The sequence below is a fragment of the Carassius auratus genome, chromosome 32 (assembly GCF_003368295.1).
Source record: "Carassius auratus strain Wakin chromosome 32, ASM336829v1, whole genome shotgun sequence".
NCBI lineage: Eukaryota > Metazoa > Chordata > Actinopteri > Cypriniformes > Cyprinidae > Carassius > Carassius auratus.
In genome coordinates this window covers 20,650,999-20,678,174 of record NC_039274.1, presented here as the reverse complement: position 1 = coordinate 20,678,174, position 27,176 = coordinate 20,650,999, and the positions used below count along the sequence as shown (strand labels likewise).

Sequence of the window (27,176 nt, the reverse complement as noted above, 5' to 3'; positions counted from 1 at the left end):
TACATACATACATACATACAGGAAGAACAGAACAGGCTAGAACTCAAATAGGGCAGATAACGAGAGGCAGACAGGTGAGGAGGAAAACTAATTATAAGAGAGACCTGGAACAAATAGAAATAAATGGGGACAGGAACGAAAAAAAAAAAAAAAAGCAAAAGGAAGGCACGTGGGAAAACCAGGACAAGGAACAATTGACAACAGAACACAAAACAGAACACAAAATATGGAACAGAGTCTGGCAATAATAAACCTACAAAAATACATTTATTTGTCATTATACTGTAAAATATTTAGAAAAAAAAGTTAGAAATCTCCACCTTCATATCATCACATTCACTGACTGGTTCTCCAGCAGTTACAATACATTACGTAACACTAAAGAAATACAACAGCATTGATAAGTATAGATGAAGCAAAATGGCAGATATAACAATACAGAAATTCATAGATGCATGTTGCTTGTGTAAAGCAAATGGTTACATTTATGAGAACAAACAATAAATAAATATATAAAGTGCACTTGAGGCTACAGTCCTGTCTCTGGTGCACACTTCAATTGATACATCATTTAATAAAGACACTAATACACAAACACTAAGAAACATATGTTGAGACCATATCATGGAGGAACAGCTCATATTTTCATAAATCATTTACATCCCCTCATGTCTGTATAATTCATTTCAATGTTCGTGTTGCTCTTTTCCTTACAATAAAAGTACATTTTCCTTTTTTGGATGAACTATTCCTTCAAGTCAATTCTAGACAATCTATAAAATAAATATATTGCTACAATTAAGAGACTCTGAGAAATAAAATTAACTACAACAGAGAGTATGCAAAGGCTTCAGTTAAAGAAATCTTTGGATATGGCCTCTACAAAATTAGGTGCAGACATTAGGATGCCAATGGTGCAGAGGATGGTGAACAGAGAAAAGGCCATGAGACAAAGACGGTCAATGACAGATGCTGCAAATTTCCACTCATTACACATAGTCACCTCCTCGTCTTGGTCCCGGAAGCGTTTGGCAATGTATCGAACTTCATCCAAGATTTTGGACAATTCACTTTCTCCAGGGCCGCTACTAACAGAAGACGCTTGAGCCCCAGGGAGCAGCACATCCTCCTCACCTGTGCCAACAAGCCGGCTGCAGATCACCCCCGAATCGGGTGAAGTGGCATAGTGAATAGTGTCCATTCCACGGAAGCCGATGTACAGCAGGTTTCCGTTGGTGGACTGTGCGGCTCCAGTGCTGATGTTCAGATCCACACTGGAAAGGCTACTGCGTGGCTGCTTATTGTGACACGCTGAGCGAACTCTGTCCTCGCCAGGCCTCTTCATCCTCAGGAACCATGCACACCAGTTCAACAGCACCACACGGGTCTGACAGACAAATCAGCTATTAAATAACACTGTTTTCCAAACAAAAACATGGAATTAACATAATATATCTAAATTAAGCCAGGTGGATTTATATGGTAACAAGAAATAAAAGCAACCATGAGAGCCTCACCCATTTTGGCATTTTTCCTCCATCCGGATCATGGTAGTGGTATTGTAATACCCAGACTGTGGCTATCACAGACAGGCCAACAATAACCATGGTGGTGGCAAAATACTGAGCTAATCAAAGGATAGAAAGAATTACATTTAACAACCCAGAGGAAATCCTACTAAAAAAAGAATGACTAAAACTCTGACACTTTCAGACACTGAAATTAAATAAAAGCTCAAATCTATTGACAGTATCTGTCGATTGCCACAAATTTATTTTAAAAACCACAAAAAAAAAAAAAAAAAACACTGACAGAAATGCACTTACAATGGGACAACAGTTGTGTTGAATATTTCCCTTGTGAATGCAGACCCCACTTAAGAAGGGCTAGTTAGTTCACCCAAATATAAAAATTATGTCATTAATGACTCGTCGTTCCAAACCCATAAGACCTCCGTTCATCTTCAGAACACAGTTTAAGATATTTTAGATTTAGTCTGAGAGCTCTTAGTCCCTTCCATTGAAACTGCGTACAGTATACTGTCCAGTGTCCATGTCCTGAAAGGTAATAAAAAAATCATCAAAGTAGTCCATGTGACATCAGAGGGTCAGTTAGAATTTTTTGAAGAATCGAAAATACATTTTCGTCCAAAAATACAAAAAAATTACCACTTTATTCAGCATTGTCTTCTCTTCCAGGTCTGTTGTGAGCGTGTTCGTTTGATTTAACAAGTTCATTTTGAACCAGTTCACCAAATCAAACTGAAACGTTTGAACTGGTTCCCATCTCCAATAAGAATTAATCCACAAATGACTTAAGCTGTTAACCTTTTTAACGTGGCTGACACTCCCTCTGAGCCTGAAAACCGATGCAACCGGTTCTTGACTCGTGAAGGAGTCAATCTTTCATTCGTTATCTGGCTTGGCTCGGTGTTCATCTTCAGTTCTCTCTTCACAGCAGTTCAGTCAGTGTACTGTTTGAGTAAATGAATTACTCCAGGATATTGGTTTGTTTGAACTCAGAGGGAGTGTCAGCCACATTAAACAAGTTAACAGCTTAAGTCATTTGTGGATTAATGCGTATTGGAGACGGGAACCATTTAAAATGATTCAGTACGATTTGGTGAACTAGTTCAAGAAGAACCGGTTAAATCGAATGATTCGTTCACAAACCGGATATCACTAAACTGCAGTGTTTTGAACACGCTCACAACAGACCCGGAAGAGAAGACTGTAACAATATACAAACCTCATAATCATCGGGAAGAAGGAGGCGGGAACCGGCAGACAATCAAATCACATTTTAATGACAAAATAAACACAAAACAGTGCGTCAGCCTCTCACGGATGACTGACGCGGACAAATAAAAAGCAAACACAACTAAAAACCCAGGCCTGGTCCTCTTTCGTCCTTCACTGTCGTCACTCCAGTTTTATATCCTTCCATCTCCTCCAAGGGACGCGGGACCGGTGGGTCGAGTAGGTGTCGCTCATGTCCAATCACTCCACCGGCCTCGCCTCGTTCCCACATCCCTGGGCCCCGCCCCACTCGTCACATACCCCCATCGCCCCTCGCTGGCCGGGGGGTACTCCCGAGACTGCGCTCTACTCCCACCCCCTCCCTCTGGGTGACCTGCGGGAACCTGGAGGTAGGACAGACGAGGCGAGAGAAAAGGAGATGGAAGGAGGAGCGACAGAGACGAGAGAGGGGAGAGAGACGCACTGCTGGTCGGCCCTCCACCAGCTGGGTGATCTCCTCCGCGGCCTGCTCGATGGCACCGCAGTTTCAACACAGCGGTGAGGGATTTTTTCTTGTTTTTGTGCCCTACTCGTCACAAAGACAATGCTGAATAAAGTCGTAATTTTTTGTATTTTTGGACCAAAATGTATTTTCGATGCTTCAACAAATTCTAATTGACCCTCTGACGTCACAAACTATTTTGATGATGTTTTTCTTACCTTTCTGGACATGGACAGTATACCGTACACACATTTTCAATGGAGGGACAGAAAGCTCTCGGACTAAATCTAAAATATCTTAAACTGTGTTCCGAAGATGAACGGAGGTCTTACGGGTTTGGAACGGCATGAGGATGAGTTATTAATTTTTTGGTGAAATAACCCTTTAATGTTGAATAACATGTTGCAGTTTAAATAGTATAAAAACCTACTTTACATGTGCTTAGTATGTTAGTTAACAAACAATTATTAAAACAATTTTACATTTATTTTAAAACTTTTATTTTGACATAAATACAAAGTGCAAAAGTGTGTTAAGAAACATTCATGAAAAGTACACTTATGTGGCCTTTTAATTTATTAATATTATATCATCTGCAAGTACACCTTACAGAAAATATACTTTTACAATTTTAAGTACAAGTACACCTTTAATAAAATTATGTGAATAAAAAAAATAAAATAAAGTATTGCAACTTTATAGGGCAGGTCAGTAATGTTGCAAAGTTAATTTTATTGACAGATTGATTATGTCAATTACTAGAATCAGCTTTCATAAGTGTTCCCGATATTCTTTGAAGTTTTAGTATTAAAAAGTTCCCCTTTTCTCTTTAAGGCTATGCAAAGTGGTTTAACCAAATTATTAGAACATATCAGTTCATTCAATACAGACGATCACTAATCTGACATCATTAGGCCTATGTACTGTACATCTTAAATTGGACTTACCTATTAAAGGCACAGAGTCTGATGTTGCCGGCATTATTTCTGCTACCAGAAGCATGAAAACTGTCAGTGAGAGCAGGACTGTGATCCCTGACAATCAAAACATATATATTACAAACACATGTTCATATGAAACCATAAAACTGTAAACAGATAAAGAGGAAACCGAGTCTTGTTGTTGCAACAGTTATTTCAATCTTGACAAGTTTTAGCATGGACTTGCTACTGCCAATTAATGGACAGATACACTGCTGTGAGCTTGTAAGATATGCCGCTGCTGCTGCATGAATAAAGGCACATATAAATCACGTAGCAGACAAAGACAGGTGGAGCTGGAGGAGGTGGAGGATTTCAGAGGAACTCTGAAAGACCAGCTCACAGCAAACGCTGAACCAGGCTATTTAAATGATTAGCACTTAAGATTATTGGCTATAGAATCAGCAGAGGCCAATCTGCGTGTGCACCACCACGGTAAATTCTTTAAATGCTTACTTATTATATGTAAAGGGCCTACAGTATCAGCCTGAACCATCTAGAGTTTCATGACTGAAGTAAATATAGTATGTCAGTTTCAAACAACCATTGCAAACTAAATCTATCCATCTAATATGTGATTACTGTCCAAAAATAGACCCACTATGAGAAATATTCACTTGGAGAAAAAAGTGTGACAACTAGCCCCAGTCTCTCCTACATAAGTGGGTTCAGTCAGGATGATACAAGGGAATGCAAAAAAGTAATCAGGCTTAAATCTTTATTTGGTAACTATAAATAGCCTTATTTAGATAAGAAATTAAGCAGAGCTATATACAATGAAACGTAAATGTACTGTATCATATACAGTCAGCTAATTGCTGGTATGTAGAGTATTGATCTTGAGTAACTCACAGAGCAACAGCCAATGACTGACTCTGTGGAAAGTAATGTTGGCAGCCTCATCACACTAATACCATTTAGGAATGACAAAATGAAAAAAAAAAAAAAAGAATAAATTGTGTTCTGCTGTGATTTCAAGTTCAGTCTCTTCCAGAGCATTCCCTCATTCACTGTGACAGCATCCTCTAAATCCAGCATGCCAAATAAATAGAGGCATTTGGCCTTCAGAGCTCTCCAGCTGCATTAATCAATGAAGCGATCTTTGGCAAGCCATCAATCTTACTACATGCCACTTACAGTAGCTTACAGGGATGTCGGCATAAATTGTGTATGCGGCTGTGCCAAAGTTTGATTTATATGATGCCCGTTTAAATGTGGAAATTTCAGTAAGTCAGCAAAAAAAAAAAAAAAAAAAGGATCTAGAAGTTTACTAATGTAAGAAATAAAATTTATGATTTTTACAATGGCAAAAGTGATATCTATGCACTTCTGTTAATGACAGAGGCCGGTTATGCTTAGCTCCCACAATAAATCCTTTTTAAGGTGTAGTGTATAATTTATTTCAGTGTCTTATGTGACCGAGACAATTCTAGGCAAGGAAGTTGAATAAAACTTGACATTTCAAACTAAATGCAGATATTTAAATGCACACTTGAGTGAGTACAATTCACTATTAACATGAAAAATACATCTAAATAATGACATCACTTTAAAGTCACATCTAGCATTACAATTTAAAAATGATGACAAAGGCATTGAGTGTCTAGCTCACCGAGAGAGATCTTCTCGCCTGAGTCAGCAGGCAGGAGGAAGACCAGCAGGGCCAGAGTAGAGATGAGTACACAGGGAATAAGCAGATTTAAACCGTAGTATAGCGTCCGTCTCCGCATCACCACCGTGAAAGTCACATCTGGGTACGGCTCCTTGCAGCAGTCATAGAATCTCTCATTCCTTCGACCTGGAACCTCTGTGTAACATATAACTGGCAATGTTAGAAAATTTGTGTTTTGTGCAGTTACCACTGAATGCTGAAAATGATGTATTATGTATAATATTGCCTTAACTAGCAAATGCAATATTTTCTTATCATGCTTTATGTAAAATAAAAATCTTTAAAAAAAAAATAAAAAAATTATATCATAAAAGTTGAAATATTGAGCCTGATAACCCTTGTGAAAAATGGTTGCATACATCAATGTAAGCATACTTTATGCTAAAGTACTTATTGAAATAATAGGCCTATACTTACATGCAAGATGTACATAATGTTTTCTGGCACAAAATTGGATCTTAATTACAATTAAATAAAAATGTAATATAGTTTATCGAAATTAAATGCAGCTGAACTTTCTTGATTTATTTTTAACCCACTTAAGAAGGACTTAACTACATCTTTATATGTAATTTCCTAATTACTAATATTGTCTTTGAAGTATGGTTATAGAATACTGCTGAATGACAAGCATTTATGGTAAACAAAATATATATTAATGTAATTTATATATGAATTCATTAGTGATTTAAATATATTAAACATGATATTAAACAATGCACAACAGTTAACAATACTTTATATGTGTAACATGGAGTCAGAGACGTTCAGATCCATATGCTGTAGTTTAATTAAGAGAATGGCCAGACGGGCAGTAATCAGAGCACAGCGTCAAGTATGTCAGGGATATCCAGAATCAGTACCAGTAACAAGCAGAGGTCGGGGGAGGGAGCAGAGAATCACAGTCGGTATAAACAATCCAAAGTCAAACACGGAAGGAACAAACACAAGAAAACCACTCAGAAATGCCAGACAGAACTAAACAAGACTTCGCACTATAGGAGAGTTCAAAACACAGTTTATATAGGGGAGAGGTAATAGGGAACACCTGGTGGTTATTAGCCCTAAGCACAGGATTATGGGAAATGGAGTTGGGAATGGAAATACAAAATGCCAGATTCTTGAGTGGAGTGCCCTCTATAGGAGTTCATGGACACTACAGCTGATGATCGTGACAATTCACTTAAAAGACCTAACCGATTTTATTTAACAGTACTTTATATGTTAGTACAACAAAGATTATTTAAATTATTTAAAATGTATTTCAAAGTAAAACTAACATTTTGACATTAATTACATTTAAAATAATATAATAAAATTATCCTTATTTAAAAACCAAAGGTGCATAAGCTGTTTGAAAGAACTGTAAGAAAACAAGTTGACAAAAAAAAATATTTGGTTATAAAATAGCATTATGAGTGATTTACAAGCAATTTTCATAAGGACGGTTACTTTTGGCCAGGAACACCTAATTAGGTAAAGAGTTTTCAGCAGAGCATAAGGCTTAACAATGCAAATCATAATGCATAATGTAAATAACCCTACCCACAAGGTCCCACTCTCCATTTGCAATATATCCTGTGACATCAGCATCAATCATCTGCAGGTCCAGAGACCATCCCCCATACGTCCAGGAGCCAAACTTCAAATCACACCTCTGAAGATCAAAGGGGAACCAGCGAACATCGATGTAGCAGGTGCTTTTGAATATCCCTGTGAACAGAAATCAACTGACTGATATGAAACATTTTACACAGGAGGGTAATAACACAGATCTTTCAGCAGCACATCTGAGAGCCCTTACAGGTATAATAATAATTATAAAAAAACATTTACATTAATCATCATAAATTATCAGTGCTATCACTTCATCATATGAGAGAATTAAAAAAATCCAATTTCTATAAACCATTATAGTAATGAAAATGAACATCTGGGGAACCATTCGTTGAGTAGGTGCCAGTAAAGATATATGCATGTAAATGAGCTCATACTGTTGATTGTTTAATACATCATCTTCCCTCTATGTTTCATTGCTATCTTTTGCCATAAAGCAGAACTAGGCTTCTGACAAAGCTTTATATGGAGGTTCAAGAGAAGGCAATCTCTTCAATGTCACTACAAAAGGAATTTAGTGCAAACTCACTGCCAGGACTACATCCACTCATGAATCAAATGTTTATCTCAGGATAGAGCCTGCTTCAGCTCTCACAGCAAGACACAAGAGGTGAAAAGTAAATGATGTAGTAGAGGTACAGAGAAATCTCCATTCACATCAAATAGTTTGTCAACAAGGCAACTCTTTAGACCTATAAGTGAAAGGTATACTTAGTTTTCCATATTAGCATAAAATTATATTTGCTTATTTTGCAAAATATAAATTAATTTAAATGTGTACTATGCAATTATGTTGCAGGCCCATTCGAAAGTGATTTTGGATTGTGCTAATACTTACTGACATTGATCTTGCCAAAGGAAAGCTATTTAGTTTGTCACACCATTGCATAAATATCCAGTTTTTCAGCAATATAAATTTTACTTACACAACCAATAGTGACTTATCATAAGGCAGTTATCGAGATAAAGTGAGCAGTGATGTACTTCTCAACTTGGCTGCTTTTACCAGGTATTTTACCATTATATCTTGTAAATGTGACTACATTTCTCATAATTCTGACTTTCTTTTTTGTACTCTGACTTAGTTCAGTGATTTAATTTGGCTTCTAAAAATGGCTTCTATAGTAATCCTCCCCTTTCCAGATCAAGTAGGACAAATAAATCGTAGCATTATAAACATCTGAAAAGTACCTGGTGGTAGGTATTGGCAGGCACCAGAGGAATTCACCAGCACATTAGTATGAAATGTAGCATCGAACCTTTCATCAGCACTGTGGAGAACACAAGAATCATTTTAACTAAAAAGAATACAACGGTGATTCATGAACATCTCAGAGGAACACTTCCGATTAATCCAATACAAAGTGAATGCATTTCATCTAAACTGACTTATTTTGCACCACTAATGGCTGTGCAGTAAGTACTGGATTTCAGGGAAATGAGAAACCAAAACTGCCTTGTGCCATGTTCAGATTTATGTTCCAGTTATGTAAATGAGGTACTTCTCATTCAGATAATGGAGGTATGTTCGAGAATAAAGAATTCACTCTTAGAAACATAGTGGAAAACTCTTCATTTTACTGTGCCAGTTTCACTTGAAGCTAGTTCTTTACTATCTACTAATGCATGCTTTTCCAGTTGACAGTGACAAATGAGGCCAAACCTTTGTTTTCCATGGCGTAGTGCAAACTCAGTGTCCATGCACTGTTACCAGCACTTTTTGTCCAGGCAATTTACCAACTCCCAAGAAATCGTTCAGGGTTTAAACTTCTAAAGCTATAATTGGTGTGTATTGAACTTTTGATAGAAGCCAATTATAGATATGAGTTTATCAATAACTCTGTGTGAAGGTAACAAACCTGTTATACAGTAAGATGTCAGGCTTCCAGATCTGACTGTCAGGAAATCGTACGCTCGTCACTCCGGGATATTCCGAAGTGTTCCACTGAAGATAGTAGTCATGCCAGTACTAAAATAAAGAGAAGTTCACTTCATCATTCTCAATTATGAACAACACGGACATTTATACTTAAAAATGTATGCTTGGTGTAGACTGAAATAGTCATGAACTTGATTCTAAAACCTGAATCTCTGCATGGTCTTCTTTAAACATTAGATATGTCAAATACCCATCAAAATCTAAAGAGGTTTTCTATTCATGCACATACAGGAGATACACAAATGTATGACATGATATAATTCATAATTAAATTTCAATTCAAGGTTGTTGTTGTTTTTTATGAGGCAAAGTACTATAAATGTAAATTAGATGCAATGTATATTTACTGATAGATTTCTGATATCTTTAAATGCAGTTGATAAGGTTTTCAGATTCATAGATACACTTGGAGGAGTACAGCATTGACCAAGGACAACATTTGAAGGACTGTCATGGAAGGAGAGACAAATCCATTGCATTACCTTCACAGTTATTAACATTCAGCTATTAATAACAGATCCACAGAGGTCTTCCATTAAAGGAACATGACTGTTTCACTGCATTACTAATGAGCAGTCTGTCTGACAGTGATAAGTGTTGGTGTCTTTCTTACCAGCTGTAACCAAATGTTGGTTGTAAGTACTTGATTCTTCTCATCCTGTAGATGGACAAAGATGCTCTTATGAAAATTGAAAATCTGATTAAAGAACTACTTTCAAAACATGGCTTAAACAATTGGTTAAAGTGTACTGCGGAATGTACGGACAAATAATGTAATGTAATTTTTGTTAAAATGTGTGTCATGCACTTAAATATATTTGTAATTTTACACATTTGTCATGATAAAGTTGCAATTTAGTAGATTAAAAAATATTGATTTCAAATGGAATACAGAATAACCCACTACCATTAGATCAAATAATTCACATGTGCTTTAGTATGTCACGCAACATATAAAAATAAGTGTACTTCTCTAAAACTAAAATACAAATTTTATTTGACATTATTACAATGTGCACTTTTTAAAGTGTACTTAAGTGTGTCGAGAAACACTCATAAACTGTTCCCACTTTATATTAGGTGTCTTTAAATACTATGTACTTAATGATAAAATAATGAATTTTTAGGTATAATATATTGGGTAGCACTTTATTTTACAGTCCTGTTCCTCATGTACATACTACTGCATGTACTTATTATAGTAATTACAATTACTATGTAATAACTATGTACTAACTCTGAACCTACCCCTAAACCTAACCCTACCCCATGTAGTTACCTTGTATTACCAGAACTTTCTTAGATAAATACAATGTAAGTACACTATAAGTACATGTACATATACATGTACATGTACATGCAACCATATATTGTGTTTATATATTAAGTGCATTGTATCGCTTATCAAGGACCCTTAACATAAAGTGGGGGAACATGTCAGTTTTTCAGCTGATGATTTTTTTCCCCAAAAATCTTTCACTATAGACAAATACCGTATAAATTTTAGACTTTGGTCCAGTGCGTGCAGTTGTATAGACTGTAAGTCTATCCCTCACAGCTTCAATTTCATCTGCGTAAAATTCAATATGGCGTTTACCCTTCAAGGTTTATTGCTGAATGAACTGTGACAAATGATCTGTCCTAGCTTTCCAAAATGTTAATCTTGCCATCTTCCAAACCTTGTAAAGCTTTGATGTCTCTACAACTCACTTCCACATTTTATTATAAAATATTTTCCCTCATCCCAGTTTAATGTAAAATGTGACTATGCATATTACCACAACATTTGTAAACATGTATATCTGTGGATTTTTTTTTTTCTGTTGAATTATTATGTTCATTTATGTATTTTTGTGAAAAAGACTAGAGACTTCTAGTTAAACAAGTTTACATCGTCATCGTTTATTCAGTGTTTTATTTTTCTTTTATTATTGAATTAATTATCTTACCACATCCATAATCTGCATGAGACTGAAGCTGAAATACACAGTGAGTGAGTGTGTGTCATTAAACACAGGTCTCTCCAGCGGGTTATAGTCTTTCATCAAGTCTCTGTAGAGTCTCCTCTGCTGCTCTCCCTGAAGTGACACTGTCAGAGAATGAACAATGTGACACGGTTGCAGAGTTTCACCTCCAGTCATTCTGCACTACGAACTGCTTCCAGCGTGCAGTGAATGAGATAATCAGGAGAACACTTGGAAATCAACAGAGGCAGCTGTTCAAGCTCATTTGGATGTACGTGTATTGATCTAAAACTCTCACCAAAGCTTTCCTGTTGGGTTTCAGTGATTAAATCTCCACCAGGAAGTCTGACTGATTGGACTCAACCACTTTCCTTAAGTATGCATCTGACTCCCTGTTTGAACTGTTTTTAACATTTGCCAGATTTGAACAGCAAACAGCATAGAGATCTTTGATATACTTCGTGAAGATAATGTTAAAGATGTTAAAGTAAGTAAAAAGCAAATCATAGGTAACTATCTTATTTCCCACAGTTCAATCAGTGCCCACTCTCATCTAGCAGGATAATAAAAGGGATCTTTTTTCCCCAGTGTAATTCCCTCAAGATCACACTGTGGACATCCTCTAGATTACGTCAGGCCTCTTCTTTATTCAAAAAGGCACCTGTGATTCATGAGTGTCTACACTGAAACATGAGAGCTGGACTCCCTTGCCATTAGCAGAGAGATTTTACTGTACACAAAGACAATGCATCCAGTGTTTCCACATCTTTCAAGTGCATTTAAAGACTCTAATTATAAAAACCAGAACAAATAGAAAAAATAAGATAAAATGACTCAGAGCAAAGCAGATTTAAGCAACATTATATCTAGTATATACATTTGCAAATGTAAACTGACACCATAAAGCCATAACCTTATAAATGATCAGACTCAGGAAAATATTGTCTTTAGCTAATAAGCCCAGTTGCCATTCTGGCCGGTACCCTCATATAAACAAGCCTCTTGGTCAGACATGCAACACCAAGCTTACAAGTAAGCAGAAACTATTAGTAAACAGTTTGACTTAGAATAACTAAAATACAGCCAATGATTCAACAATGCTCACGGGTGTTTCATAATCAAATGTCCATTAGGTTTCTTACCACTCCATAGGCAGGTTGTGGTGGTAAAATATAGAGTATATTCCCAAATTCCCATGTTCCTATGAAAGTTCAATAGTAGTGATTAATAAAAAAGCTCTAGGTGGTGTAGGTTTCAGTGTTGTAAAGAGTCTCTCACAGCATCCTGCAGGCAGAAGTGAATGTAGTCTCATGCAGCAGCATCAACAAAAGGCACGAGGCCCCGCCTCCTCCAGCACTACATGTTTTACAGTCTCTCTCTCTCTCTCTGTTTCATGTTTTATCATGTGGTCTTCCATAGACATATTGCTTTTAAATAAAGTCTAAAAGGAATGCTAATAGGTTTTCTAACATGATTTGGAACCAGTCGTAAAGGGCTTCAGTAAGATTATTGCAAAGAAACAGGGAACATCGGATAAACTGAGATTCATTAAATACATAAATAAACTTATAGACAGCATTCCACACAAAGTCTTAGTGAATCTGTTAATGCACCATTAGACACTTCCTGTGCCAGATATAATTGTGCACAAGGGCTTTGATCATGGTTGTCTAATACATACATTACCAAGGCTACTGAAATGCCATTCGTGAGGTTACTTTAAGCATTTTGCTTTTACGTCCTACAGCTCCCAATGCTGCATGATTTGGGTGGGAGAACTAAGAGCAGAGACTTGGCAAATGCCCCACTGCACTGAACAACCTGCCAGACAGATTCAGCTCTGCAACTTGCTGCTCTGCACATTAAGAACAGATGTCTTAAAGGTGTACTTTGTGATTCTTTACATGTTAAATGATTGGTTGAACACAGGCAGCGTACACTCTTCTGTGTCAGCCATGTCACAAGGATACATTTTCTGTGTGTATTTACACTTTGATTTGAACGAGCACAGCGCATCTGTGCAGCACGGCTGACACAGAAGAGCGTAAGTTGGCTGCATTTAGCGGATATTCTCCAAAATGGCGCTACAGTGATGAGGAGAGACAATTGTTGAATAAAGTCATTAATTTTATTTTCATCTCATACAAAAAGTATTCTGGTCGCTTCATAACCTTACAGTTGAACAACTGATGGAAGATGGACCATTCTGACAATGCTTTTCATTCTTTTCTGGACCTTGACAGTTTATTTTACTTGACAAGTCACAAGCCTCCTGGTTTTCATCCAAAATATCTTACATTTTGTTCTGAAGATGAACAAAGCTTTTATGGGTTTGGAGCGACATGAGGGTAAGTGATTAATGACTAAATTTTCATTTTGGGTAGAGTAACCTTTTAATAGGTTATTTGCAATCATGTGATTCTGATGACGTGTGGAATTCAGACGGAGGGCATGCAGTGAAAAGCAGAATGGATGAGATGGAGGAAATTCCATACTGTACTAGACACTATTGCAAGAGAAAGGTATAAACAGAAAATCACGACATATGTTGGACATGACCCTAATGTTAAAGAGCAACGATTTTTCAGTTAAATTGAAATACTTGGAACTAACCCTGATTGCAAACAAGCTATTTTGAAAGTAAAAACCATATTTATATGAGGGATTCTGGATATATGTTAGTCCTGAAACTTTGCTGCATGTAGGCCTACATGGTATGGCCACTGGTCCTATTAGTAGCATGTAAAACAAATCTTTTATTCAAATTCTGAATTGATTATAGCATAGAAAGCGAGCTAATACCGCTTCCATATAATCACTTTAAAGCTATCACATCTGTCAATCTCACAATGTTCCGTTTTAATCAAAGAAGCTCTCTGAACTGCACATAGCCTATAATATCTTATTTACATTGTGTCTATAGCCCCTTTCACACAGTAATACCAGTAAATTGCTGTAAAATTACCAGTAATTTTCCGGAAAAGTCTGTATGTGTGAAAGGGCTTTATGTGTAGCGTTTGGCATTGAGTGAATTCTGACTGTCTCATGCTAATGCGTGAGAGTTGGCAGCCCTGTATCTATTTATATATTTCTTTAAAATATTATATTATATTATATTATATTATATTATATATTAACCATTTGCACACATGAGCATTAACCGACTCAGCTCCTCCTGACCGCAGACATGTTTTTCATTCAATTTCTTGCCTTTCCCCCCTTATGAACTACAAAATTTATTGTGGTTTCTTGGTTTGACTGATTTGAGCATCCATAAACAATGGATAGGCAAAACATAGGCATTCTAAGTGAGTGAAGTGACATTCAGCCAAGTATGGTGACCCATACTCAGAATTTGTGCTCTGCATTTAACCCATCCGAAGTGCACACACACAGAGCAGTGAACACACACCCAGAGCAGTGGGCAGCCATTTATGCTGCGCCACCCGGGGAGCAGTTGGGGGTTCGATGCCTTGCTCAAGGGCACCTAAGTAGTGGTATTGAAGGTGGAGAGAGAGCTGTTCATGCACTACCCACAATTCCGTCCGGCCCGAGACTAGACCCTTCAACCCACAACCCTTCGATTGGGAGTCCAACCCTCTAACCATTAGGCCATGACTTCCCCATTCTGAGTCTCTGCTTGCGATTCCTATGTAGAAAAATCACTTCCTGGCCCCCAGCTGCATTTCGTGCCACAGTAATGATGTCATATGCATAGAACCTTTTCATACAAGCCTTGTACAGTTGTTCACTGTAACGATACATTCTCCATACTCATCGGGAAGAAGGAGGCGGAACTGGCGCACAATCAAAACATAATTTTAATATTCAAAATAAATACAAAATGGCGCACCAGCCCCTCACGGCCGACTGGTGCGCATAAATAAAAAGCAAACACATAAAATACTGTCCCAGGCCTGGTCCTCTCTCGTCCTTCACGGTCGTCACTCCAGGTTTATATCCCTCCATCTCCTACGTGGGACTCGATACTGGCAGTGGGGCGCAGGTGTAGCTCATCTTCAATCACTACACCTGGCCTCACTCCTCGTTCCCACGCCTCTCGGCCCCGCCCCACTCGCCACATTCACGTTTATGTAATGTTTTTATATGTGTTTATTCGTACAGCGCAGGCTATCTGCAAATGTTTCAACAATGATTTTATTAACAGGATGCATAAACATTTAATGATTTAAACATTGGTTAAATTAATAATTAATTTAGAAACATATCCATTTTACTCATATGGAAACTGCAATGCTAGTAAAACTCCATATAATATGCACGGTCTTAAAGAGTTTGAAATTAAATTTGCTCATACAAGAAATAAAATACATGCATCATGACTTATTCAGAGAAATAATGCTGAATACATATGGTACAGACTTAAATAAATGAAGCTTTATTTCCAAGATGATGTATGGTAACTTCAATACAGGGTGTGCATAAATACATGCATAAAGAAATATATTTTGTGTTGGATCAGTTATCTGTGTCACCAGTGTGCAGAAGACGCCTGCCTAAACGATTTCAATACACACATCCCGAAAACTAAACCTGTGTTACTAGCTGCATTTACATGAACCCTTCTAATCCGATCGTAATAGGACTAGAAGCACAAGTGGTGGCTGGCGGCTTCACAGAGTAATGACAGGGTGAATCATATGATCTACGGGCCCTTAGACGGCACTGCATCAGGAAATCACAACATGGGGTCAGGAATACTTCCAGAAAACATTGTCGGTGAACACAATTCACTGTGCCATTCACCGTTGCTGGCTAAAAAAAAACTCTATAGGTCAAAAAAGAAGCCATATCTAAACATGATCCAGAAGAGCAGGCATTTTCTCTGGGCCAAGGCTCATTTAAAATAGAGTTTGGCAAAGTGGAAAACTGTTCTGTGGTCAGACGAATCAAAATTTCCTATTCCTAAACTTGAGCAACTTGTCTCCTCAGTCCCCAGACGTTTGCAGACTGTTATAAAAAGAAGAGGGGACGCCACACAGTTGTAAACATTGCCTTGTCCCAACTTCTTTGAGATGTGTTTATGCCATGAAATTTAAAATCAACTTATTTTCCCCTTAAAATTATAAATTTTCTCAGTTTAAACATTTAATATGTCATCTATGTATAAAATATTGAAATGTGAAAGTTCCACATCATTGCATTCTGTTTTTATTCACAATTTGTACAGTGTCCCAACTTTTTTGGAATCGGGTTTGTAAATCATGACTGGCTGTGAACAGAGCAATTCTATTTAAACAAAGCAATTCTGCTGCAAAGTACAGTATAAAGGAGTTGGGACGTAACCACTTGTGGAGGCTGAAATATTTGGAGAATAGAAAGTGGAGAGCTGAACGAAAAGGGTAAATATAAGGTTGGGGCATTTTGTGTGGCCAGCTTTGTGTTAGGTTCAGCTCCCATTACTGGCAGAGAAAACAGGTGATAACAGAAAGCTGGTTGTATAGGCGGAGCTTGAGAGGTGGTTGGGGAGATTCTTGAGTTGATGACTGTTGGTGGAGCCGCAAGGTAAGGCTGGGATGGAGAATGGATTGGAAAGTGAGATCCACAGGGGATGAGGCTTGAAGCACAGGTTTTGCTCACTACAGCTGTAGCCTGGGTCAAACTGTTTTTTTTTTTAAAATACGCTTTAAAAGTTCCTTTAACTGCCTACATCGAAGAAAAAGCTAAGACAGTATTTGTAAGGCACTCACCAAGGAGAAATAAATAGAATTAGTCCCAAACCATGAACTGTGGATTTTCACCAGTTCTTTGAGCTGGGAATGATGATACACCCCTTTACTGGCACACCAATACAATAACTTTCAAACTCACAAAGCCAGAGGTGGACTCTTTTTACATTTCGTCATGCTGGATTTATTCTCAGTAGATGGACACATGGCTAGTGCTCATTAAATACCAAATCTCTGCATGAAATCTACAGTCCAGATTCAATGCTATTTTCTGTGTACTATTTTCACACCTGAGCCCTCTCAAATCCCCTTCATTATCACACAATTGCATCTCCTGCACTTTAGAGTCGGTCCCATCCAAAAGCTACAGCTTGAGCAGTTACAGAGAATTCTATACCTGTTTCGTATGAACATGTCTGAGGTACGATAATGTCACCTATAGAAAAAGTGACCCTTCCTTCGAACAGCATTAGAAAGAGCACAACTGTTCTGACAGGCTTAAATTGACTAAAAGTTTTTAACAAGTAAGGTTCACATCTTACCTTTACAGTCATTTATTAATTTATAAAGCACAAAACAATTACAAAAGTTGACCACTGTACTATATAGAAGATGAGGGGGAAAATAAATAAGTACATGAACTATGATAACAAATGCAAGGGTAAAACTTGTATTTAAACTCATACACAGAGGATACAGATCTCACAAACAAAGGAAGGTTGTTCCATAACCTAGATCCAACAACTGCCAACATGCAATCACCTCTCAACTTCAGTCTTGCTCTTTTGGATAGGACAGAGTATTACTGTCTGTGGATTGCAAGCATCTGACCGATTTAGCATCCGACCATTTGGCTTTCAAAACAAGCAGCCAAATGCGACTCTACAATACACAGGCAACCAACTGAGAGACAATGAAATTGGAATAATATTTTCACATTACAAACCCCAGTTTAGACTAGCTGGGATAATCCAAAATATTATGAATTATAGTACAATTTAAATAAGACAAAAGCATATATGACTCTTTCATGATCTTTAAGATCTTGGATCTTTAATATAGGAAGGACTTAAATTTAGTCAGAAGTTTTAAATGAAAGATGCTTTATTTAAAGGAGCCGTATGTAGGATTGTGGCCTAAACTGGTACTGCAATCACTATAAAAATACTGTAGAGCGGTGTATCCCCTCCCCCTACCCCCTGACTCGAGGTTGCCAGATGAGCTGCAGGATTCAGCAGAAACGTAGGCTGCTTCAATGAGCTTCCAATGGCAAGTGACGAACAGACATACACAGTAATTTTTTTTTCTGTTAATTATGTTTATGCTTCATGAGAGATATTTTGATAAGTAATTATGTATTTAAAAAATGTACTAATTGTCATTAGTTAAATATAATCGTAAAGATTTATGCTCGTATGTGACAGTATAATCGTAAAGATTTATGCTCGTATGTGACAGTATAATCGTAAAGATGTATGCTCGTACGTGACAGACAGAACGGTAACTGTTAGTCTAACTTGTAACTTTATTTATCTGTCATTAATAAGTACAAGCACAAGCCTATGTCACTATGTGTAACCAATACCAAAGATATAGCTATTCATTTAGCTGATGCTATAAGTGAAAGTGGCCAGCTGTATTATTTTACTTACCCTGCAGCCAGTGTTTGGAATAACGACGTTTAAAAGAACGGCGTTAGGTAACGACGTTATTTTTTCAGTAACGGGGTAATCTAACTAATTACTTTTCCCGTTGTTACAATGCCGTTATCATTACTGGACGTAAAATGCGGTGCGTTACTATGCATTGATTTAATAAACTATGTCATCCGAACGCACCTCTGGCTCACACACAGCGAGTGAGGAGGTGGGTTAATAACGAGATAAGCGATTATGATTGGCTAAGGCAGAGTCATGTGTTTCATGGTAGCCAATCAGAGCCAGTGTTTTTACACACATGCCGGCACACGCGCCAGCGGCGCCAAACACACACACACACACACACGCAACAGCTACACAGAGATTCGCCGCAGCAGCAGAAATGGCGAGTCAGGAGCAATCCGATGAAAAGTTGGCATTTTTAAGGTGGAGATATAAGCACTAATTCAAATTCATTGTGGCCAATGGCAAGAACGTGCATGTAATGTGTATATGTACTGTGTGACACACGCATCTACAAAGCTAGTGGCCAAAAACACTTTTCTTATTACTTGAAGTGCAGGATAAAACTGTCTGTTGACGTGCAATAAATACTGAAAGTTATTTACGAACACCTGTCTGTTCTACTCATTTAACTGACTTGTGAAAACTAAAAAAATATATTATTTTTTTTTTTTTTATATAGTAACGCAAATAGTTACTTTCCCTGGTAACGAGTTACTTTTATTTTAGAGTAATTCAGTTACTAACTCTTTGGAACAAGTAGTGAGTAACTATAACAAATAACTTTTTTAAAGTAACGTTCCCAACAGTGCCTGCAGCACACGTCTATAATGCTAAAATATGTGATGTCCAGGAGAAAATTAGCAACGTTGGCATCTGTGTTCAAATTCTTCTCCGTTTTCAGCCGTCTCCATCTTTCAAAAGCATCTCCAATACAAATTCTGGTTTTACTTCGTATTTTGTCATGACGAATTTCTGAATTATAACAAGGTCTTTTTGATTTAGTAACATTAGACATTTTTATCCGACTGGAGTTAGGGTAGGTTACAGCAAAGCTGGCAACACGGATCCCGAAACACTACTGACTTTGTGATTGGTAGATAGGTGGAGGGAGGTGTGTCAGGCCAAAACACAAAATGACAACATCAACATCAGTTGAGGGCTGCAAGTCCCCTTTTTAAATGACAATATCCTAGCCGGACTACTGTTGTCAGTGATATAAGTATTTGAAATGAACATAATTTCTTACATAGAGCTCCTTTAATTACTGTTTTGATATGTAGGTCAAACTAAAGGGCACATAGGGCACAAAAAATAATTGCTTCTGTCTTATTATCTTAAATATTAAAAGTTTGGATACCTCCAAGATTTTATATCAGCTAAACTTGTGAGCAAAGTTTCTAAACCGTAGCATGGACTTAGCCTGAGTACATTCATTGACATATTATGATGTAATTTGTACTTGATGAATATTCTTGTAATTTTAAGAGAAAACATTCTTAGAATAACATTCTTCAGCAAATAATAACATTATTTGCTGAATCTTTTCATAATGCTGTCATAAAACAATATGAGTACAACATTTTTGGAACATCCTTACAATGTTGATTTTTATTGCATGCAAACATTCCAAAACATTCTTCAAATATTAATAACATTCTAAATTAATGACATCATGACAGTTTTATTCTAAGAAAATGATGAGAACATTCATTAAGTATATACAAATAACATCATAAGGATGTTCCAAGAACGTTTTCTCTCAATGTTGTGAGAAAAATTTGAAATAAGTATTTTTTCTTGCTATTGTGCTTTTTATAGTACACTTTGTTTGAATGCTCCTCTACAGAAAATCATGATTTTTATAATTTTATAATATCTTAGAATCTTCATGCCTTATAGAAACATTTATCAGTTACCCAGCTAACAGGGAACATTCTCAGAACATTAGCTAACATTTTGTTCTTAAAATATTACCACATAAACTTTATTTATATATCATTCATGGAACATATTTTTGGAATTGTTTAGATGGATGTTCATCTAAAATGTTTTAAACGTTACTACTTGTTTGATCATTAAAGTGAATTAAAGAGAGAGCATGAAGTTACAACACATCCATAAGGAATAAACAATAACTGGATGTTGTATATTAGGGATGTCAAATTTCGATTATTTCCATGATCGATCCTCGTTTAAATTAACGATCAATTAATCGATTAATCGTTAACCATAATACTGCAAAATGCGTCTATTGCAGGCACGCAGTCAGCGGTATGACAGGATGTGCAAAAGCCACACACACACACACAAAACGCTTTCTCACTTGAATTAAAGAGGTTTTAGTCTGAATAAAATGCTAGTAGCAGGATTATAAAATGAATAGATGCGATTATGATCATTTGATAAAATGAAGAGAGCGCACCATACTTTTGAGGTCATTTTACTTTGTTGACAGTTTCCAATCCCGCACGGAGAACGCTGAACGCGCCTCTTTAAATGGTTTTGTAGTGCTCGTTGTTGTATTTTAAAGCACAATTGCAATGTTTTCAACTGACATTATTGTATAAAATTATCCGAAATGTGGAGCGCGTGTGACTGCGCTGCACATTAAGTGAACTACATCGGCGCTGCTGCACCAAAACACAGTTGCTCACATTAATTTGATCCTGCTGGATTCTGTCCTAGAAAATGTCAGATTTTTAAAAATCCGGCATACAGCGCATTAGATCGTGACAGTGCATGCGTGCAGACGAGGATGAGCGAGCGCGGCTTTGGCTAGATTTATTTGGAGGTTATTGCTCATGTCTCATTCGGCACAAATCAAAATGTTTCCATATTCGCAATGTATTTGAATGTTAAACTATTATTTATAATGTAAACTAGGCTTATACTTAACACGCATTCGCATATAGATGGAAAATATTATCCTCTTCATATGAGCAAAAACGTCCTTGGCATAACAGCAGAGTGGACCGGTATACTACGGTCTATTTAAACTGACCAGTGTAACCTTTTAATGTTTAGTTGACATTTTATTTTGATAATGAACAGACTGCTATGTAAGTTTGAATCGCTAGAATATACGTGTGCACAGGGGCGTCGCTAGGCCCTTTTTAGGGGGGCTTCAGCCCCCCTAAACTTATGCCCAGCCCCCCTAAAAATTATTTGATTAATTAATTAGTGATCGCTTCAGTCCCCTTTAAAATCTCATTTGAGACGGTGGCAAGCTGCATCAAGTTCCGGCTCCTCCCCTTATCTGAGTCTGCATGGATTCAGCGCGTTTTTCAATCCACAGGGGCGCCGAGCAGAGCGAACATCAGAGAGTACAAGGTGTGTGTGTGTGTGTGTGTGTGTGTGTGTGTGTGCGTGTGCGCGCGTGTGCGTGTGTGTGTGCGTGCGTGTGGTGTGTGTGTTCTCGCATTCAATACCAGTACGTCTTCGCTGCGTTCACTTTCAGCCTTTATCACAGTGTGACAGATTTTTTTTTTCTTCCAACAAAAATGTGGAGTTATTTTGTTTTCTATTATTAAACATAATTTTGTATTAAGTAATAATTAATCATTAGTGTATCATGATACATATATTAGAGTAAGAGTAGGCTAAAGGGATCTGTGATTTTTTTTTTTTTAAGTAATTGATTTATAGAAATGGCAAATTGATAATGATGTTATTTTTAATAAATATAAATAAATATAGAACAGATTAAACATATTGCCAATAGACAATTACATTAATACATGTTTTGTCTATATTCTTAATGAATATTAGCTGGTTAGTTAAATGATTTTAAATGAAATAAATGTTCAGGGGCTGACTTGATGTATAACCAACCGTATTGTTGATTATAAAGGCTAAAAAGCTAAAAATTAATAATAATAATAATAATAATAATAATAATAATAATAAAATATAATAATTTATATTTCATTGTAGATGGATATACAACATTTTTTTTGTCGTGCGGGAGTAGGTCTGCAAATGAGCAACAGTCAGGTGAGAATAGAACAGACAGCCTCACACACACAATACCACTGTGTTCCCAAGATTCATTGCAGTCATTGAACCCTTATGTTGTTTTAATTTTCTGCCAATTTCCACGTACATTTCATAAGAAAAAGCAGTGGTATCATCAAAGGATAAAAATTAATGTCCTAATACTGAATCAGGAAGTCTTTATTGTAAAAATCTACATTCAAAATTTTCCAGTGACTGGTCACATCTAAAAAACTGTATTAGTTTTTTTTTACTGTGTTGTATATGGCTCAGTCAGTACTCCTACTCCCATATATGAAATACAAGGAATACAATGGAATAGTGGAATGCAATAAGGTTAGTAGTATACAACCCTACCCTAATAGTAAAATAATTTAAAATAATAAAATAATAATTTTTTAATCATACCCTTATTGGGGGCTGAGCCCCCCTAAAATCAAAATCTTAGAATCGCCCCTGCTGCAGCAGGCTCCGGGGCGATCGAAACAGCTGAAAAAATATATATTTTCCCCAAAACTGTTTACTTTCATTTGTGCACACTCACAATAAAAACAGAAGATTTGATCTCTTGTAAAATAAAGCAAACAAACAGAATGCGTTGTCATTAGGGATGTAACGGTTCACAAAATTCACTGTTCGGTTCGATACGATACACTGATGTCACGGTTCGGTTCGGTTCGGTTTGATACGTTTTAGATACAGCAAAATGTAAAAACATCTCAACTTTTCAGAATGCTGCAAGCGCACCGCGGGTCATGTGACAAGAACTAACCAAGCTCAGCCAAGATGAAGGAACAGCTGATCATAGTTGTAAATGGATTGCAATTTTGAAATAAATTTAGTAACAGCGCTACTGCAAGCGATTTTTCGAGCTGCAAATCCATTTATCCTTCGCTGAAATTTCCGCGTCTCATGGAGAGAGCACGTCATTGTTGCTTGGCAAAGACAGACGCCTCATGAGCGCTTCTGCCCAAGCGCTTTGGAAAGGAGGAGAAAGACGCGCTTAGCGTTTTCCATGCGTTTTTAGGCACGATATGTGAACGGCCCCTAAGGCGCTCGCTCACTCAGCACGCGCTGAAGGCTCGTTGCAAAATGTCGAATGCCTTTAACAGACCAGAAATATAAGATCCTAAAATAACCAACAGGTCTGGTGTTTGGGTTGGATTCCCTGTAAGCTATAGTGTCTAAATGCTGCAGGGATAGTTTGCTGCGTGCATGTTTCTCCTTTTTTTCGTCTTTTCCCAGATAGTACTGACGCATATATCCCAGATATTCCCGCAGGTGTTTTTTTTTTTTTTTTTTTTTTTTTGTAATCCCGCTGGTGTACCCTGTCATGTTGCAGATGCGACATACCGTTGTTTTTTTATCCACCACTCTCTTGCCATCACCATTATAGCTTAAAGGGAATCCAAAGTGCACCCAAACACCAGACCTGTTGGTTATTGGAGGATCTTCTCATTTCTAGTCTGTTAAACGCATTGGCTATTTTGCAACGAGCCTTCAGCGCGTACTGAGTGAGCGAGCGCCTGCTGAGTAGCCTAACATAAACATATAAGATGGTGTTTTTTTCTTCTTCGGGAGTGTCAGGGGCGTTGCCTGTTACGTTGTTTGGGTTATTGGGCTACCTTGTTGAGCGCATATCATTATATTTCTCTCCCTCTCTTTTTTTTTTTTTTCAAATATAATTAATTACTCCAACGAACCGTTCGGTATACATAATGCGTACCGCGTACCGAACCGAAAGCGTTGTACCGAACGGTTCAATACGAATACGCGTATCGTTACACCCCTAGTTGTCATCCTTTTTTTTTTTTTGTGAACTTATGGAGCGCCCACACTTCTGTTTTAAATCCGTTAATCTTAATTAGCCTATTTAAGTCGGATATATTTCGCATAGCCTATTTAAAAAAAAAAAAAAAAAAAAAAAAAACATGAAAACAAATTGTTATTTTTATGTTGGGCCTATTACTTAGTAGGCTATAAATTTTCCTTAAAGCATCCCATTTTGTCCCAGGGCTTAGAACCTGTGCCCTAGTCAGGTCCACGCAGAAACTTGTGAACGATGCTCGGCGTCACCGTTTAGTGACAGCAGTGAATGCTCCAGGAATGTGTCGGTCACAGCGCCTATTAATCGCTGTTTTGAATCCAGCAATTATTTATTTAGAAATGATAAGATCTGATTATGACAAGTGTGGTATAAAAGCTTTGTTTATTAGAGGAATAATAGGTTAACTGGAAAATGTTAGATCGCGACCATGCTTTTGGACCCCATAGTCTTCATTTACGCGGCTTTGTTCTGGTTTGCCGGTTGGTCACGAATTTCCACAAATTCAGTATATTTAGGCATTGTTTCTTTTCCTAAATCTTCATAGTCTAACCCTCTAATTTCCCAGGTTTATTTTATTATCTTTCGCTTTGTATAACTGTTTTCGCATCTCTTACTGTGGTAAACATGGGAAGGGAAATTAAAGATTTCATGAATTAAGAATTCGTTCGATTTATTAATTTGTTCCCTTATTTCACTTAAATCATGGGTTATTTAGGGAACAAAATTAATGAAACATGGACAATTGCCACATTAATAATTCGTAGGAATGAATTAACAAGTTGTAGGAATGAATAGACTACCTGTCCTGTCACTGTGTCCCGCAGCCCTGCAAAGCGCACGATATAAAACAGTTATCTGATGAAATGATTAGTAACTACATTTCTATTGCATTTAATGTTGAAGAACTTTCATGTTGTTTCTATTTTAATGCACTTTAAAGTTTAAATCACATTAAAAGCTTAATTTGTACATTGTGAATGAATGATGATGCTTTTATATATCCTCACCGTCACTCACAGCCGCTCGCACGTGTTGAGTGCGCATGAGCCGCACGCAGCCCAACATTGAATCGGTTAACCGACCATCGATAGCCTTAATCGATTGCATCTCTTATCGACAATTAATCGATCATCGATTAATCGTTGACATCCCTATTGTATATACACCAGGGCCGTGCAGAGACCTTTGGAGGGGCAGGTGCTCAAAGTATAAAAGGGGCACATGGAACAAGGTTTTAAATGAAACTGTTCAAAATATCAATACAGTAATATATTGTGATGCATTCCTTGCAGATTCACGTATCGATATGGATGGTTATGTATTGATACAGCAGCAAATGCTTTGAAGCAAAGAAACAATAGAGAAGACAATTTTAAGTTTAAAATAATAATAGCTCTGGGATTAGAAACTGAAATGTCTTAAATTGTCCCAACCTGATGGCTTTTTCTTCTCTGTTTCAGCATTAAACTATTATTTTAACCATCACTACTACTCTTTCACCTAATCAATAAGTCCACCTTAAATATTGATACAAAACATAAAAAAAAACTGATCCACTGGAATATAGTGATTAATATTATTATTACTGTTGTAGTTGTTATTGTCTAAAATGGAACACCTGTGCAATGTAAACAAATGACAGGCTACATTTGTTATTCATATCCTTCACAGTGCACTTTGATGTCAGGTATATCATGCATTTTTTATTGACATTGATATTTTTACATTTATTTCCAGAGAGATATTATTGAGTTTACAGGCTAAAGTGGTCTTGCTGTTGTAAACACTGTTGCTATTGTAGAAAAAAAAAATATTTGCGTCACATTTAAAATATTTTTATATAATTAATTCCTGAATTTTTATAATGATAATTCAGAGAATGAGAAAATCTGAATAAGCCTTACCAGTGTTGTGATAATTATTTTTAAGGCACTCAATGTGTTAAAAAATAAATAAGTGCTGTAATATAATAAAAGTTTAGTCAAATAACATAAAAAAGACCAGATCCCTCGATGCCTGTGAAACCTCTCTCCCTCAAACAGCACGCTAGTGTTAACTACAACGGGCTACACACAGCAACTTATCTGCATGTTCTCACATCACATCGTTCTTGTAAAATAATAATAAGTAAATAAACATCAAAATCACTTCGCTGAGAATGAAACACCACTTACCAGCTGCCACGGTTCTGAAAATACAATTAAAAATGCGCGTGCGGCCTGAGGAATTTTCCCGGTCAGGTGAAAGGTCATCATATTGGTCATTTTATTTACGACTAAATTATTATTAATAAATTGTAATAATATTATGATTGGGCGTTGGCAGGCATTCACAAAAGGGTATGTTATTACAAAAAAAATTCGAGGAAATTTTGCTTTGACAAAAGGGCACTTTTGGGGCAAAGGAGCATAGGCTGTGTCCAAATTCAGGGTCTACATCCTTCGGAGGACGCATTTGAAGGATGTTACGTCACAGCGCCGCGACGAAGGCTGTCCAAATTCGTAGGATCCTTCAAATGCGGCCCACAAATGCGTCCTCCTTTTCCCCGAATTCGAAGGATGGGTGTGATGGATCCTTTCGCGTCCTACC

The 27,176-nt window shown here is 37.0% G+C and overlaps 1 protein-coding gene across 2 annotated transcripts; it reads right to left on the bottom strand.

Annotated features, from left to right (window-relative positions):
• Nucleotides 1-26,809, bottom strand: LOC113051800 (neuronal acetylcholine receptor subunit alpha-7-like). Of its 2 annotated transcripts, none has more exons than XM_026215896.1 (10): nt 26,762-26,809; nt 11,398-11,537; nt 10,062-10,106; nt 9,369-9,478; nt 8,701-8,780; nt 7,438-7,605; nt 5,833-6,027; nt 4,188-4,274; nt 1,518-1,627; nt 1-1,387 (listed from the first exon to the last, which is right to left on the bottom strand). In XM_026215896.1, exons 2-10 carry the CDS (start codon nt 11,491-11,493, stop codon nt 851-853), a joined length of 1,428 nt encoding a protein of 475 aa, XP_026071681.1. In that variant the 5' UTR covers nt 11,494-11,537; nt 26,762-26,809; the 3' UTR covers nt 1-850. The 2 variants fall into 2 exon arrangements, with proteins under 2 accessions (XP_026071681.1, XP_026071680.1); XM_026215895.1 differs by lacking the exon at nt 26,762-26,809 and adding an exon at nt 12,555-12,691.
• Between the last annotated feature and the right edge of the window lie 367 nt (nt 26,810-27,176).

Coding starts and splice junctions, on each gene's coding strand:
- LOC113051800 (XM_026215895.1), bottom strand. CDS start 12,609: ATGGGAATTTGGGAATATACTCTATATTTTACCACCACAACCTGCCTA. Junction 8,781..9,368: donor GACATCTTACTGTATAACAG/GTTTGTTACCTT, acceptor TGTTCTCCACAG/TGCTGATGAAAGGTTCGATG. Junction 1,628..4,187: donor AGACTCTGTGCCTTTAATAG/GTAAGTCCAATT, acceptor TCCTTTGATTAG/CTCAGTATTTTGCCACCACC.